Raw genomic sequence first — 15,220 nt, 5'->3', positions numbered from 1 at the left:
TCCTACCTGTGCGTGTATGCGCACACTCTCTCTCTCTCTCAAAATAAATAAACTTAAAAAAAAGAGAGCGAGAAAATCTGAGTTTTACTGAGCACCGTATCGGGGGCACTAATGAGAGTAAAGGAAGAAAGTGAAGATGAGTCCCACGTTCAATTCTAAGGAGTCTTGTGATCATGGAACGCACACGCAGATGGTAACCAACCTTGAAAGTATGGAACGCCTCATGTTTACCACACACAAAATATACTAGGGGGACTTCCTATCAAAAGGAGATGGTCTAAACACCTCTAAAAATCTTCCCAACCTGAAGACCCCAATACATGTCGTTCTGCTGTTTTTCCAACTCCAGCGTAGAGTTCCATGAACGAGACAAATAATACAGAAAGCTTCTCTGGGCAAAGGAGCCTCTCAGGGAGTGTGATCTGGCCCAGAGAAACAAGTCCACTGGCCTCATGCTCAACACGAGGCTACCAAAACCTGAAAGTCCTAGCGCTTACCTCTCAGATTAGATCGGAGAGAAAATTCTCTTTAAGTGACAACTGCATAATGACATAGAAAATCAACGTTCTTCAAACAGAAAATTCATACCACAGTACGAAGTATTTTAAAGGGATTTTTTTACCTCTTTGGGAAGAAGGGGCCAAAATAATAATTAGGATTTTTAGAAATGAGAAAGGAGGTTCACTCAAGGTTAATAAAATGAATCAGTGACCCAACTACAGTTTCCCTCAGAATAATTAGCTCTGCCTGGGCCGCCAGGATAAATTAATTTAAAAAGCTGACATCCAAGAAATTTTTACAACTACAGACATCAAAAAAAAAAAAAAAAAAAAAAAAGAGAGAGAGAGGGCGAGAGCTGCAGACATGAGTATTTCCTTAGAAGAGTCTTCCTTGAAACAGTTTATTATAGTTATTATAGAAGCAAAGTAAGAATCGCAGAAAACCACCACCTAAAAATTGGTATTGAACCTGTTCACTATCTTTAATAATTCTATTACTTCTAGATCCTTCCACAAAAGGGCACTACAGTTTTTCAGTTTACGGCAAATATATCTTCAAAAAGAAAACAGCCAAACTTAACGTGGAGGCAGTAAGACAAAGTTTTAATTACCGGCACTGTACTACAAAGCAAAATGAAGAACATCTTATTTCAATAAAATAAGGATAAAATTTCACGGGGAGATAGATCCAGCACGTTAGTTTTTTCTCTGTATATCTACATCCGAGGGGGGTACTTTATAGCCTAATTTAAAAACAAAGGCAAATATTAAAAAAATAAATGAAAGCCATGTTTTGCTCAGGAATACTACTGTACACATAACCACACAGGCTGTTTTCACAGCGGATACTAGTTTGCCAAAACTTCAACGGCAAAGCACTAAGTCATGAGTCTGGTGGGGCCCACCTAGCTGTTTCTTGCTGCCCTGGAGAATCTGATGGGGGGTAATGTTGACAAGCCACCTTGTTGCCACCGTTCTCTTCGTAAAGGTGACTCCACTGTGACCGAACATTCATCTCCTTAAGATGCCAGGCCGAGCAGAAAGCCTCCCACGAAGCCACTGGATATCACAATGTTCTGTTTGATAAATTCTGTTGCCTGAAACAGAAGTTTCAGCAAAAGAAGACTCTTAATTGTGCCACAACATGGACGAAACCTTGAAAATGCTACGCTAAGGGACACAGACAGAAAAGGCAAAACGCTGTATAATTCCACCAAACGTGAATAGCGAAATGCATCACGACCGAGAGTAGGCCAGAGGCTGCCAAGGGCTGGGGAGAGGGGTTACTTGTGGGAATTACTGCTCAGTGGTTAGAGTTTCTGTTTGCGATGATGAAAAAGTTCTACACGTGGCTGGTGGTAATGTTTGCACAGTAGTGGGAATGCACTTAATACTCCTAGATTGTGCATTCTGAAATAGTTAAAATGGGGGCGCCTGGGTGGCTCTGTCAGTTAAGCATCTGACTCTTGATCTCAGCTCAGGTCTTGATCTCCAGGTCGTGAGTTCAAGCCCCGCTTTGGTCTCCATGCTGGGCGCGGAGCCTACGTAAAAAAACCAAAAAAACCAAAAAACCCCATACTTATATATAGATATATATATAGTTAAATATAAATACATATAGTTAAAATGGCCAATTTTATGTTCTGTATATTTTGCCACAATAAGAAAAAGAAAAAAACGATGCAAATTAAAAAAAAAAAAAAAACCACACACACACAAACCACTCTTAATCACTGAATCTGGTGCCAAGTAACGTTTTCACAGCTGTTTTCCCCAATCCAATAACCGTTTGGCAAAAGTGCTTCTACACCTAATGCTACAGGTGCCAAGCACCGCACAAGATGCCAGGATTGCCCAGTACAATCTGCAGGAGCGTAGAGTCCCAGCCAGACGCGGTTAAGCTTCTTGGCTACCGAGATAATAGGTATATCGGCAGCAAAAATCTCACAGGGGACGTGAAGCTATGGGGCAGACACAAATGAATGCGAGGTATTAGCACAGATTTAATAAATGCCCACAGCAGGCACAATGATTTTTATGAACAGTCCACTTGGCCAGCAAGAAGCAAGGTACAAGGATCAAAAACACATCAGCCTGATAAAATGTTTAAGCCAAGTAAAACCATGCAAAAGCAATCAGACAAAGCCAGACTGTGGCGTATTCTGCCTAGATGCTTCAAAAATGTCAGTGTCAGAAAAGATGGGGGGGGGGGAAGAAGCCCCACAGATGAGGGGACTGTTGGAGACCAGAGGACACTTCCCATACATGACAACCAAATGCAATATAGAATTCCTGACTCGGGGGAAAATGTATAACGGATATTTTGTGGAAAAATTTTAACATGGACTGTACATTAGGAAATACTGCATCCTGTTAAATAGGGCAATTGTAGTTGTATAAGAGAATATCTACCTGTTAGAAGATATATGCTGAATACTTAAGAGTGAAGAGTAATGATGTAGTAAACGATTATGCAAAAAAAAAAAAGTGTAAATCACACATACACACTCACAGAGGGAAAGCAAATGTTGTAAAGCGATTTGGTAAAGCGGTGGAGGGTATCTGTCCTTCAGCAAAGGGGATCTGAAAAGTCCTTCAACTTTTCAATTGGTCTGAAATTTTTCAACATAAAAAAGTGGGGGTACTAACAGAACAGAACAGAAATGAAGGCAAGGAGTATTCAATTCAATTCTAACCAGCGTATAAGACAAAACACACATAATAACATTAATAAAACTATTAATAAAATATACACCTTTTCAAAATATTCCACCTCATGAAAAAAAACAGGTAGTTTTCCTTTTACCACACCCTGTCTACACATGTACACATTTGTGTAAAACCAGAAGAAAACTTCTGGAAGGGTGATGTTATCAGCTTTTACACGCAGATCAAAGTAGGTGGGAGAGGGGCAGGAAAAGCTATGTTATTTTTTTTTTTAAGTCATCTCTACATCCAACATGGAGCTCGAACTCATGACCCTGGGGATCAAGAGTCACATGCTCTTGCAACGGAACCATCCAGGCGCCCCGATGACGACTGACTGAAATGGTGGCTTGATCCCAACAGTTTTTACTTAACACTCTAGACATGACCAAAAACATCAACTTTTTAAAAAGATAATCACTAATCACATTTTCTGCTAAGCAAAACTCATAAAGGAAAAAAAAAGGAGTCAAAAATGTACATTATCTTACTTCTTCAATTATATTGTTGATTTCAGGTGCTGCCTTATTTGCTCGTTTCTTAATCTGTCTTTTCGCTTTGTTTACATCTTTTTCAACTCTCTTCCAGTCAATCTGCACATAGCCACTGTGACTGGCAACCTGCAAAAATAGAATAAAAATGGTTCATTCTAAACCAACTAGGCTATTGACAACTCTATTGCCCAGGAATATACGGACATTTAGATTTCAAGAAGTCTATGAGGCTTATAGGTAAGATATCACAATTTACTCATTTGATAAGTTCCTATTCCGTGCCAAGCACTGTAACTATAGTCAAGAACAAGGGAGACCTAAATCCCCACCCTCAGAGAGCTCTGGGTCCATAAGAGAAAGAAGATATTAAGTGTAATTAATTATTTAGATACGACGAACACTATATTAAGAAAACGTATATTACATGATGGGAGAAGATTCCAAAAACTGTATTAGAACCGTACTACAATTCTGTCGTAACTTTTAGAGTTTGAGAATTAGCTAAGAAGACACAGAAACTGCCTAAATTATACAGCTAAGAAAAAAGTATCTTTTAATTAAATAGATGTTTAACCATAAGGGATCAGAAGCCAATCAGCTATTAGGTCACTAAAATCTAAAGTAGCTTGATAAAGGCTCTTTACCAACTCTGACTCTACTACTGAAACTAAGAACACTTTCTGGTAATCGCTTTTGAAAGTGGAATACAAAAGAAATATGCTCTATGCAAGTTTCGTGCCATAATTCCTTTGAATACAACCACAGCTAAATGCACATTAACTATAAGAAAACCCTAATATAGTACTATGGGGAAACTACATACAATAGCGCAGTGTGTAAGCCACTACCATAAATTAGTCTCTCCAAATAATAAAATCAAATAGAAAGAATCACAAGAGCAGCAAACAAGTAAGCCATGTACACCGTTATAAATCACTTCTATCAAGCTTATGCTTTCTTTGTGATCTTGTAAGGCATCACTTGACTTCGAACCACAAATAAAATACTTCATATAATAAGTGTCTGATTATATATATATAACTTTATATATAATTTTATATATATATATATGAGGCTGAATGGGCATCTTAAGTTCCATTTTCACTGTGAATGACTCCCTGGAAGAATTTATTTATCCACATGTCTTCCTGGATTTATTCACCTATAATCACTTCAACCTCCAGCCTAAGCCAAAGAGGGGTGATCAAATCAAATGGCAAGTGCAAGCTTCTCCTGGCGGTACCTGACACGGCAACTTGGGTCACAGGCGAGGAGGTGACGGTGAGCCTCTGGGAACCTCCCGTACACAGCAACTCTAAACCCTGGTGAAAATACGAGGGCGCCAGAAGTAACAAAAGCAAGCGGATTTCAAAGGGAGTTGAAACTTGCAGGAAAGACAACGTAAGGGGAGTTGACCATTTTTTTGGTTTTACTCCGAGGGCAGGATGCACAAGCAGGGTGGTGAAAACTAAGCGAAAACATGCCACCTTTCTGGCCCAAAGGACCAGACGCCAGAGTCAACGACGACAACAATTGCCAGAAACGAGAGAGCTAGATGGGGGGTGGGCCACATTCAATGGGTAAACTCCACCCAAGTCCTGAACTGCACATCCATAAGGCAGAGCCATGCAATCTGGCCAAGGCTGCCAGTATGGACCTGAGATCTGAGCTGCTACCGACCTCAGGTGAGACAGTCTGCCATTTGAGTCTAACCAACTCAACTGCCCGCTAAAAGCAAACTATCAATACTCTTCAGAGAACCCAGAGTTTCCACAGCAGGACATTCCCAATCCCCAGGATCAACTCCAAGCTTTCTTGACATGGGATAAAACAAGAAAATGTGGGCTAGTCTCCAAAGAAAATTGACACATGCCAACCTGAAGAAGAAAAAGATACTGGAATTATCAGGACTTTAAACCAGCTATTAGAACTATGCTTGACGAGGTAAAGGAAACCGTGCTTGTAATCAATGAAAAGATAAGGAATCTCACCAGAGATATAGAAAATCTAAAAAGAACCAAATGAAAATTCTAGAATTGGAAAACACAGTATCTGAACTACATTTATTAGAGAGGCTGGATGGTAGAAAGTAGATGCCAGGACAAAGAGTCAGTGGACGTGAAGCCAGATCACTAGAAATTCTATGATTTGAAAAAAAAAGACTGAAGAAATAAATAAACAAAACCTAGGACATTATCAAAAAGCCTAATATGCACATAATCAGAGTCATAATCTCTCCCTATCTCTCTGCCCCTCCCCACTCATACTCCCTCTTTTCTCCCCTCTCAAAAGTAAATAAACATTTTCTAAAAAAGAGAAAGAAAGAAAGGTAGGTCAAAACCTTCCCAAACACGGTTAAACACATACATTTACAGATTCGAGTTCAGTGAACTCCAAGTAATGATCTAACACGATTATGAAATAACAATGCTCAGATGATGCAGGGGTTGGCGGGGGGCACAGAGGAACATAAAGCAGGCAAGCGTGTGAGACTGCGGGGAGGGGAATGGTGGGCAAGGAAAGTTCAATAAATGAGAGTTAAATTCTCATATTCCATAACAGGAAGCCACTAGTCAGTACCTCAAACCGAGAGATCAAGAGATACTCAATTAACTTGTCTAGGAAGAAGGAAATGACTACCTTAAGAATCAGCTAAGGGTTCAAGTGGTTGCGTCAAGGGAGGGAGAAATGGGGAGGGTGGGTGGTGAGGGAGGTAGGGAGTTACTCTAACCTACGAGTCTTGTACGTGTATCTGACCCTTTGAATTAGGGGCACATAAACAACTGCCAAAAAATAAAAATTCAGTTGAAAAGATTTGCATGCCACTGTCTGTTTTAAGATGGCACTGTGATAAATAACTGGAAGACACTTAACACCAAGTTACTAGAAGAGTTTTAAGTTCTAAGTCAATAAATATCTTTTTGTCTCTCTCTTTTTTTAAGGTTTCTTTCTTTTTGAGAGAGAGAGAGAGCAAGAGAGAGCACGCGTGCGCACGCAAGTGGTGGGGGGAGGGGGAAACAGAGGCTCTAAAGCAGGCTCCGTGCTGACAAGTAGCCAGCCCGATGCGGGGCTCGAACTCACGAACCGTAAGATCATGACCCGAGCCAAAGTCGGCCGCTCAACCGGTTGAGCCACTCAGGCGCCCCTACGTATAAGTAAAGGTAACAAAAATACCGAAAGCAGGCCTTAAGAACAACGGGCAATCAGCCTAAAAGTCCTGTGTTCTTCTGATTTCCTCTTTCAGTTTCTTTCTACAGAGTTTTCCAGGGGAGTCATATTTGTTGGAAAAGCTGGTTCGAGGCAGACCGGTCCCACAGTCATCTGCTTAGTGACCTCAAAGACTGTGTAGATGAGGCACGGAGAAGCAGGAGGCAACAATGGCAACACGTGGACCTGAAGGGTGTCTATCGAGTGGACTGGAACCGACTTTGGAAAAAGTGACCGAGTGGACTGAAATGTATTAATTCTCTTTATTCTGTGAACATTTCAGGGAAAACTCTGCTTCAGCTCAGTGCCCTTTTCCCTTCCACAGAAATGACAACTGAGTTTTCAAAAGAGCTGTCGAATGAAATATGTTCTTGATTCTATACAAACAAGTCAAAGTCAGCTTAAGTATAACTGTCTTCTGTACACATGCTGGCATATCCATCCAAAGGCCTAAGTTTAGATATGAACCATATTCCTCTTTACCTCCCACCACAATAGGCAATTACTCCTAATAATGCCACTGATAGAAAATACATATTTTTAAAAGCTGTTTAGAAAAAAATCACACACACACACAGATAGCTGTTTAGTAAACAACTCAAAATCTATGCCTAACACATACAAATGCAGTCCCTTTGCACTTCAGGCAATGACACTGGTTATTACATGATCAATGGCTTTTGTGCTCAAGTCAGATGTTGGCTGCTATGAACATCTATCATTTTAAAAATCTGGTACAGCTGATAGTCCTCTGTATCTTTAAGATTACTGCTAACATTCATTCCCAGAGATTTTCAGTTTTGGGATTTACTATATTTGATCTTCAGGGAATGATATTTTTGGAAAAATATATGCCAAACAGACATGAATGCCAGACAATATCCCGATAAACATCCTCTAACTGCAAAGCGTTTTAAAACCTTATGCTTGGAGGAGCATGAACAAAAACTAAAATTTCAAATCCCCGCTGCTTCAGAAATGGGATTACGAATGCTTTTTTAAACCCAATTTTCCACTTTCTAGATTATTATGGTCCCCTAGTTTTAAAAAAACAAGTTAGCAATTGCTAACAGCAATTTCCTCTGGGAAGGAAAATTGCATGGCTAGGAAATGGGGAAAAGAAAGAGACCTTCTGAATTTTACATACTGTCTCAACTTTAAATATATGCTTAAAATGGTCAAGATGAGGTTGTATTATAGATGAAATGTTTATTTTGCTTCAAGGGAAATTTGGGTAAGTAATAAAAAAAAAATGAGGCACCTCAAACCTGGATAGTTGTCTTTTTTAACGGGGATCTTTTTAGCTGGGATCCAACTATGGTTACAGAATGACAGATGTCAGCTTTCAAAACCCATTTTTGTTTTCCCATAAGCTGATACCTAAAAGAAAACCTGCTCGACCATCTATGAAAATGGACGAGAATGAAATGGCTAAACTTGGCCTGTGCAGTTCCCAAGGGCTACATATGTACGCGGAGGCAAAAATCCAAGGCGTGGACATACCTGGAGTAGAAGAAAGCCACCACCTACTGCGGTTGCTGCAAGCTTTCCAACCTTCTGGAACAAAAATCCCGCACACCTTTAATGAAAGAAATGACAAAAGATGAGAACAGCCCGTGATGTCCTAAACTCTCTCCCTCTTCTCCTTTTCATTGCTTTCCTAATAAAATCTTTTTTTCCACCTAATAAAATCCTAACATCTTCTCGTTTCTTTTGATCATATCCCTTAGCTGCTCAGAAACACTCTGTGTTTCCCTCGTTATATAGGCCAAGTCAAAAGTGCATAATCCAGGGGCGCCTGGGTGGCTCAGTCGGTTACGCGTCCGACTTCGGCTCAGGTCATGATCTCGTGATTTGTGGGTTCAAGCCCCGCGCTGGGCTCTGTGCTGACAGCTAGCTCAGAGCCTGGAGCCTGGTTCAGATTCTGTGTCTCCCTCTCTCTCTCTGCCCCTCCCCACTCGTGCTCTGCCTCTCTCTGTCTCAAAAATAAACTAAAAAAAAAAGTGCAGAATTCAGCACGCCTGGCTGGTGCATTCGGTAGAGCACGTGACCACCGGTTTTAGGGTCGTGAGTTTGAGCCCCACCTTGGGCCTCGAGCTTACTTAAAAAGAAAAAAAGTGCACGATCTAAACTGCAATATGCTTCAAAATCAGGGATGGAGAGAAGAGAGTAATTTCTAGGAAAAAAGACTGGCTACTAAAACAATGTTGAGTACTCGGGGTCTCGCTGTGCTCTTCCTCCTATATTTGTAGAATTTGAAATTCCCCTTAAGAGAGATTTTTTTGTTTTAATGCAGTCAGGATGTCCCATACACCTGGCCAACCCCCACTCTACCCAACACTTCTTGCTCCAATCCCATTAGTTTCCAAACAGGTTATTGCCATTGCTCAAACTATTAATCTCCCTGCTTCTAGGGGTTTCTCCCTAGCTCTGCTCATCCAAAGCTTTTCCACCCTTTCAGGTCCAGCTGAAGTTCCAGCTTCAGGACTACACTTAGGCCCACATTTCTCATGGCTTCTTGGGGTTTTTTTTTTTTTTTAATGCTTATGTATTTTTTTAGAGAGACAGAGGCAGAGCGCAAGAAGGGGAGGGGCAGAGAGCGAGGAAGGCACAGAATCGGAAGCAGGCTCCAGGCTCTGAGCTAGCTATCAGCACAGAGCCCGATGCGGGGCTTGAACCCACGAACCAGGAGATCGTGACCTGAGCCGAAGTTGGACGCGTAACCGACTGAGCCACCCAGGCGCCGCTCTCATGGCTTCTTTACTGGCATTTATATGGATGTCTATCTATCTCTAGAGTAAACCTATTTTGTCCCATCTATCCTGTAAGAATGTCTGTCCATACTTCTTTTCCGATTAATCCTCTCCTTTGGGAAGCTCATACCGCCTTCAGTATTCCAGATCCATACTGCTGTAAACGAAGCCCAGATTTCTAACTCTAGCCTTCTGAACTGGATTGAAGAGTATCCTCTCCCCCCACGCCTACATTCACATCCTTCCCAGCATCTCTGAATGTGACCTCATTTAGATTAAGGGTTGCTAACGATGTCATCAGTGCGGCCGGTGCCACACGGCAACATGGTGGGCCCGAGATCCAGTATGACTTCATCCGACATGTCACAGAGACACCGAGAGGGGAGAGAGCCACGTGATGACGCAGCCAGAGATTGGAGTGCTGTGTCTGCAAGCCCAGGAACACCAGGGACGGATGGCAACCAGCAGAAGCTAGGAGAGAAGCCGGGGGCAGATTTTCCCTGTGAGCCTCCCAGAAGGAACCGACTCGGCTGACACCTTTCACACTTGTAGCCTCCAGACCTGTGAGAGAATACGTTTCTCGGATTTCTAAGCCACCTAGTTGTGGTACTTTGCTACAGTAGCCCTAGGAAACGAATATACCTTCACAAATGGACATTGTACACTCACAGGGGCTTACCACATATTCGAACGTCCCAGGGCAAAAATCCTCTTTCCAACCAAATCCACTGTGGCTAAGGTCCCCCATGTGTAAGCGACAGCGCCATTCCCTAGGCTGTCCCGCTCCTGGTCACCTCGGACTCTGCCTTCTTCCTCACCTTCGGGGGCCAGCTCATTGCCAATTCTATGTGCTCTGTCTCCGGAACACCATTTGCCTGTCTTCCCGCTCTCAAGGACATCACTGCCTTGCTTCCAGACCGCACTAAGGGCCCTGTGGCGAGTCTTCAAGCCTCCCATCTCTCCCAGCAAACACCCACCCGGACACTTCTTTATCATCGAAAACCTCTAACTACCTACACTCGCATATAATCTTAGCCTCCCATGCCGCGTCCTGAAGTGGTCTGACATGTTAACTGCTTAGACTAATGCTTAGTAACCACTCCTCCTTAACGCCTGCCGCAACGGTACAACAGTTTCATACCTTAAGAAAATTGCAACACTTTACGACGCCGAATCCAGGGTCATTGCCACAAACCACCTGCACAGCCTTAGAGTCCTACCAAACAGCCCCTGGGCCGACGCTGGTTATAACCCAAACACAGGTATTATTATGAAGACCGTGGCCCTCAGTAGGGGAGTCAGCAACAAAGGCTCCGATAAAGGAGCGGAGGGGGCAAGAAGCAGCCAAATCACACCTGCGGGCCAGGGACGGACTGTGTCCCCACAAGCACGTCTAGCCTTTGCTAGATGGCACGAGCCTCTAAAATACAGCTACTAAGTGCCCCCGCTCTGTCTCTAGGACATCCGAGCAAACTTCTGCCAACGAGGCGAGAGCACACAATGATGTGATAATTCTACCGCTCCATTATTTTTTAGTCTCTTTTAAGATGGGGCTTTGAGGCCCATACTCACATCACCCATGGCACCAAGCAGTGAGCTGAGCGGAGCAGAGGACCAGAGTGTCTATTATAGGGAGTCAAGGTACAAACCAACTGCGGCGAAATAACTGAATCATCAGGGCCCTGACCAGGCATCTCCTTCTAATTGCAGGGCTTTTTCATTAGCAGCATTAATAAGTATACATGAATAAATGCCGCAGCTCTGCACCCCAGGATCTCCACCATGCAGGCTTCTACCACGAAACGGCATTTGCAAAAAGGCGTAAAGGAGTGAACCGTCATTCCAAGGTACATGGACATCGCAAACCAAAACATGTCATACTTATCGAGTTTAAATATGGACATCTTTAATGTAAGACAACCTTAACTTAGAATCTAAGAAAAAAAATGATTACTCACAAGCTAAGCACACCCCACAGACGACACACATTCTCCGCAGTCATGAACATTTTCAAAATAAAGGGTCATACCTGTTTGGTCCTTGTTATCTCACTAATCTTTTGTTCCGGAAGGGACAACGTGATGTACAGTAGCAATTACGTAATCACGCGGTCTAAACCATTAACTGGGTAGGTAGGTTAATGCTTATTAACTGCTCCTCCTAAATGCAGTCCACAATATTATTACCAAGTACGCAATCAGTCCTGTAATCCCAACGAAGACCCGCTTTAACTCCTATTCTTCTTGAAAGTATTATAATAATCCAAATTCGCCCACTGAACATCCACTGGACCATCTGTATCATAATCAATCATTTTCACCGAGGAGGATTCTCCACGGCTCTCTACAGGGCTGACAATCCTGGACACCGGTCCCACTGCGGGCCCCCTCCAAGGTTTTTCCAGTTGTTAGCATCGACCAAGTGAAAGTTATTTACATGTAACGAACCCTTATACGTTTCTTCCTCTTTAGCCACTACCATCGAATCAGATGCAGGCCAAGTAAAAGTTATTTACATGTAATTAACCCTTACACGTTTCTTCCTTTTTAGCCACTATCATCGAATAGGATGCACTACATATGCTAAATTTCAGGAGGTGGAAAATACAGAAAGAATCAAAGGACGGGATAGGAGGGGATAGTGGCGCGAGTGGCGGGCCTGGGGAAGCGGATCACCAAAACCAAACACTGAGTCTCCTGCGTGTCCATCATACCAATCATATCACAGAGAAAAGCCTCAAGGTAGGGATCTTCGGGGATTAGCACTGTAAAGCCATTGAATGTGCACAGTAACTGGCCTATTTACAAAAGGGCGGCAGGGAGGCTGCCCGTGAAATTTAATGAAGAAGATGTTGTTCTCACCAGCCAGTCACTCCACCCATTACAATCTGGGTGGCTACTGAGTATTTTTCAACCATAGGTCCGGAACGGTGGCCAAACACTCGATTCCACCAATGGTGTCTTCTTGCATACTCAGTTAGATCCAACACTTCGTAAGACTCGTCATCGCTTTCGTACTCTTCAAAACACAAAATGGAAAGAAAGGAATTTAGAGGCGACCTAAAGTCAGAAACGTCCCGTATGGCTTTTAGCTGTTAGAACTCACTGGCAGCGTTGGCCGAAGGCTAAAAATGCCCAGAAGATAACCTTAGTTTGTTGCAGCCAATCCCTGTCCAAAAGGGCCCAGCATCTCCTTTCCAAAGGCCCGAGGACCGGCCTAGGGGCCGGAATTGGAGCCACGTCGGAGTTACACAGAAGTGAGGGGTCGCCCACTACCCCGCCCCCCACAAATGGCAATAAGGTCAGGTCAGAGTTTCACACCAAGAAGGGTCACCCCCAAATCTCAATAGGGTCAGGGCCAGAGCTACATCCCGTTTCATCGGTGGGAGAAACGGGGGCGGGGCGGGGGAGCGTCCTCCCCTGACAGAACCCGTTAGGGGCCTGGCGGGATGAAATCACTTCAGTCAAGGCCAAAACCACGTTTGAAGATGGAAACGAAGGGTCAGAGGTGAAGGTGAGGCAGGAGGTGGGGCTGTGTTAGGGACGGGGATCCCCTTCCGCGGGGAGGGGAGGGAGTCTAGTTCAAAAGGGGTGCCACCAAAGACCAGAGCCCCCAGAGCCCTGGGGCAGGGGACGGAAGAGGCGCCCCCGGGAGCAAGGTCGAGAGCTGTGAGCCGCGTCTTCGATACTACTTCGCGTCCCGGGCGCTCACCTTGGGGAGGGGGGTTCCGGGTCGCCATGATACCGCCGGCGGCCAGCTCTGAAGGTGGTCCCCGCCCGCCCGCCTGCCTGTCCCCACGCTACTTTAAGAGACGTTCTAGGCCCAGGTGAAAGTCTATGGTCTCTTTTCTCCGCTCCCCCTCCAGGCGCGCTGTCGGGTCCCCGCCCCTCCTCTCAGCGCAGGGTCTTCCGCGCAAGCGCAGGGCTCAGCGGCGGGGGGGTTGAGGGAGGGAGGCTGGCCGCCGCGCGAGGGCTTGTGGGAGTTGTAGTGCGCTGCCCTCTGCACCCCTGGTTTCCCACCCCGCCCCCACCCCTCCTCGACTTTCAGCAACTCAATTCTGCGATTTTGTCTTAAAGGGCCCCCGGGCTGGAGGAGCCGGCGGCCTCACGAGACAGCGTGAAGCGCGATCCAGCTTGGCGTTCTCAACACTCGTTCCGAGAATGCAAGCGCCCGAGAAAAAGGGCTTTTCAAAGCAGATAAGAGAAGCCCTGTTTCAAACCACACTTTGGTGAGAAGGCGCGGGCACATCAACCGATGGAAAATTTTTCTAACGTGCTGCTGCTGGGAACTGGAACCTGTTTATCCGCTCCCTGTCCACATGTTTCCTGCCAGGAACCCGAGGGAAGGAGAGGAAGGGCCTAGGCATTGACCTGACACGATATTCAAGAGGACATAGTTTTTTTAGCATCGTTTTTATTATTTAAATCTGAAAGAGGAACGAGGTCAAACTCTTCCCCCTGAAGCCCCACCGGATTCAGTAGAATGAAAACCGTGTTGATTACCAAGCGGCTAACTCAGGTTCACATAAACCAGTCCCTAAACTAGTTTTTGAACTTGCATTGCACAAGCTGTACAATTAAAAAAAAAAAATTTTTTTAACCCTCTCCTTATTCGTTGCAATGGGAAAGCAAGGGATTCTGGTATAGATCGTGTGGGAGCCCTTGGGAGGCTGCCCCGAAATGTACTGCAATGGCATAGTGATTATTTTGAATGGAAGCCACCCGGATAACAACGTGAAAGGATATTCAGACCCTCCTCTGTCCCCGCCGAAAACAGGAAACAAATCTCCCATGTGAAAACTACCTTCCCTGGGCTAAGAAGTAAAAAGACAGCCTTATCACCAGAGATAGGAACTTTAAAGCCGAGAAAGCTGGAGAAACAAACCTTATTTTTTTCCCCCTAGTCTATTACGTCAGCCTGAATTCTGCTTAGAATTCCTTACTCGGGAAAGCTCCCAAACACCTATTTTCTTTATCTTGTCAATTCCTCATGAAATTGTCTTTGTCTAAAATGTATCAAAACTGCCTACCTTGGGCATTTCTTGAGGGTGTCAATTTCATTATTGAACCTTTGTGCCCCCGTAATAAAACTGTTTTCTTTGTTTGTTTCCCCTCCTGCTCCCCTGTCTCATAGGAATTTAATTCTTAAACCAGCTGGAAGCAGCCTAGGGGGAAAGAAGGAAATTTCTCCCTCCCAGACGGTTGCATTACTTAAAATATTGACTTGCATAATTGCACGGAGCTTTTCAAATCCTTGTGCTCTATTTTTTTAAAGGAAAATGAGCCCTTTTTTTTTAAAGTTTATTTATTCATTTTGAGGGAGGGAGGGAGGGACAGAGAGAGAGAGAGAATGAGAGAGAAGGATGGGGGGGCAAAGAGAGAGAGAGAATCCCAAGCAGGCTCCGCAAGTACAGGGGCTCAGACTCCCAAACCGGCTTGAACTCACAAACCAGAAGATCATAAAATCAAGATGCTTAACCGACTGAGCCCCCCAGGAACCCCCAAATCCTGGTGCTTTAAATGCAAAGTTCATTCTCCTCAGCCTGTGGCTCCCAAAATTC

At 44.1% G+C, this 15,220-nt stretch overlaps 1 protein-coding gene across 1 annotated transcript; it reads right to left on the bottom strand.

Moving 5' to 3' along the window:
- Nucleotides 1–1,076: 1,076 nt before the first annotated feature.
- On the bottom strand, nt 1,077–13,556 carry FUNDC1 (FUN14 domain containing 1). The gene is made up of 5 exons (XM_039251908.1): nt 13,372–13,556; nt 12,522–12,678; nt 8,411–8,486; nt 3,698–3,826; nt 1,077–1,597 (listed from the first exon to the last, which is right to left on the bottom strand). The coding sequence occupies exons 1-5, from the start codon at nt 13,397–13,399 to the stop codon at nt 1,520–1,522; spliced, it is 468 nt and encodes a 155-aa protein (XP_039107839.1). The 5' UTR covers nt 13,400–13,556; the 3' UTR covers nt 1,077–1,519.
- Nucleotides 13,557–15,220: the final 1,664 nt, after the last annotated feature.

The sequence above is a fragment of the Hyaena hyaena genome, unplaced genomic scaffold (genome assembly GCF_003009895.1).
Source record: "Hyaena hyaena isolate Hyena2069 unplaced genomic scaffold, ASM300989v1 scaffold_402, whole genome shotgun sequence".
Lineage (NCBI taxonomy): Eukaryota > Metazoa > Chordata > Mammalia > Carnivora > Hyaenidae > Hyaena > Hyaena hyaena.
This window is presented reverse-complemented; position numbering and strand designations above follow the sequence as displayed.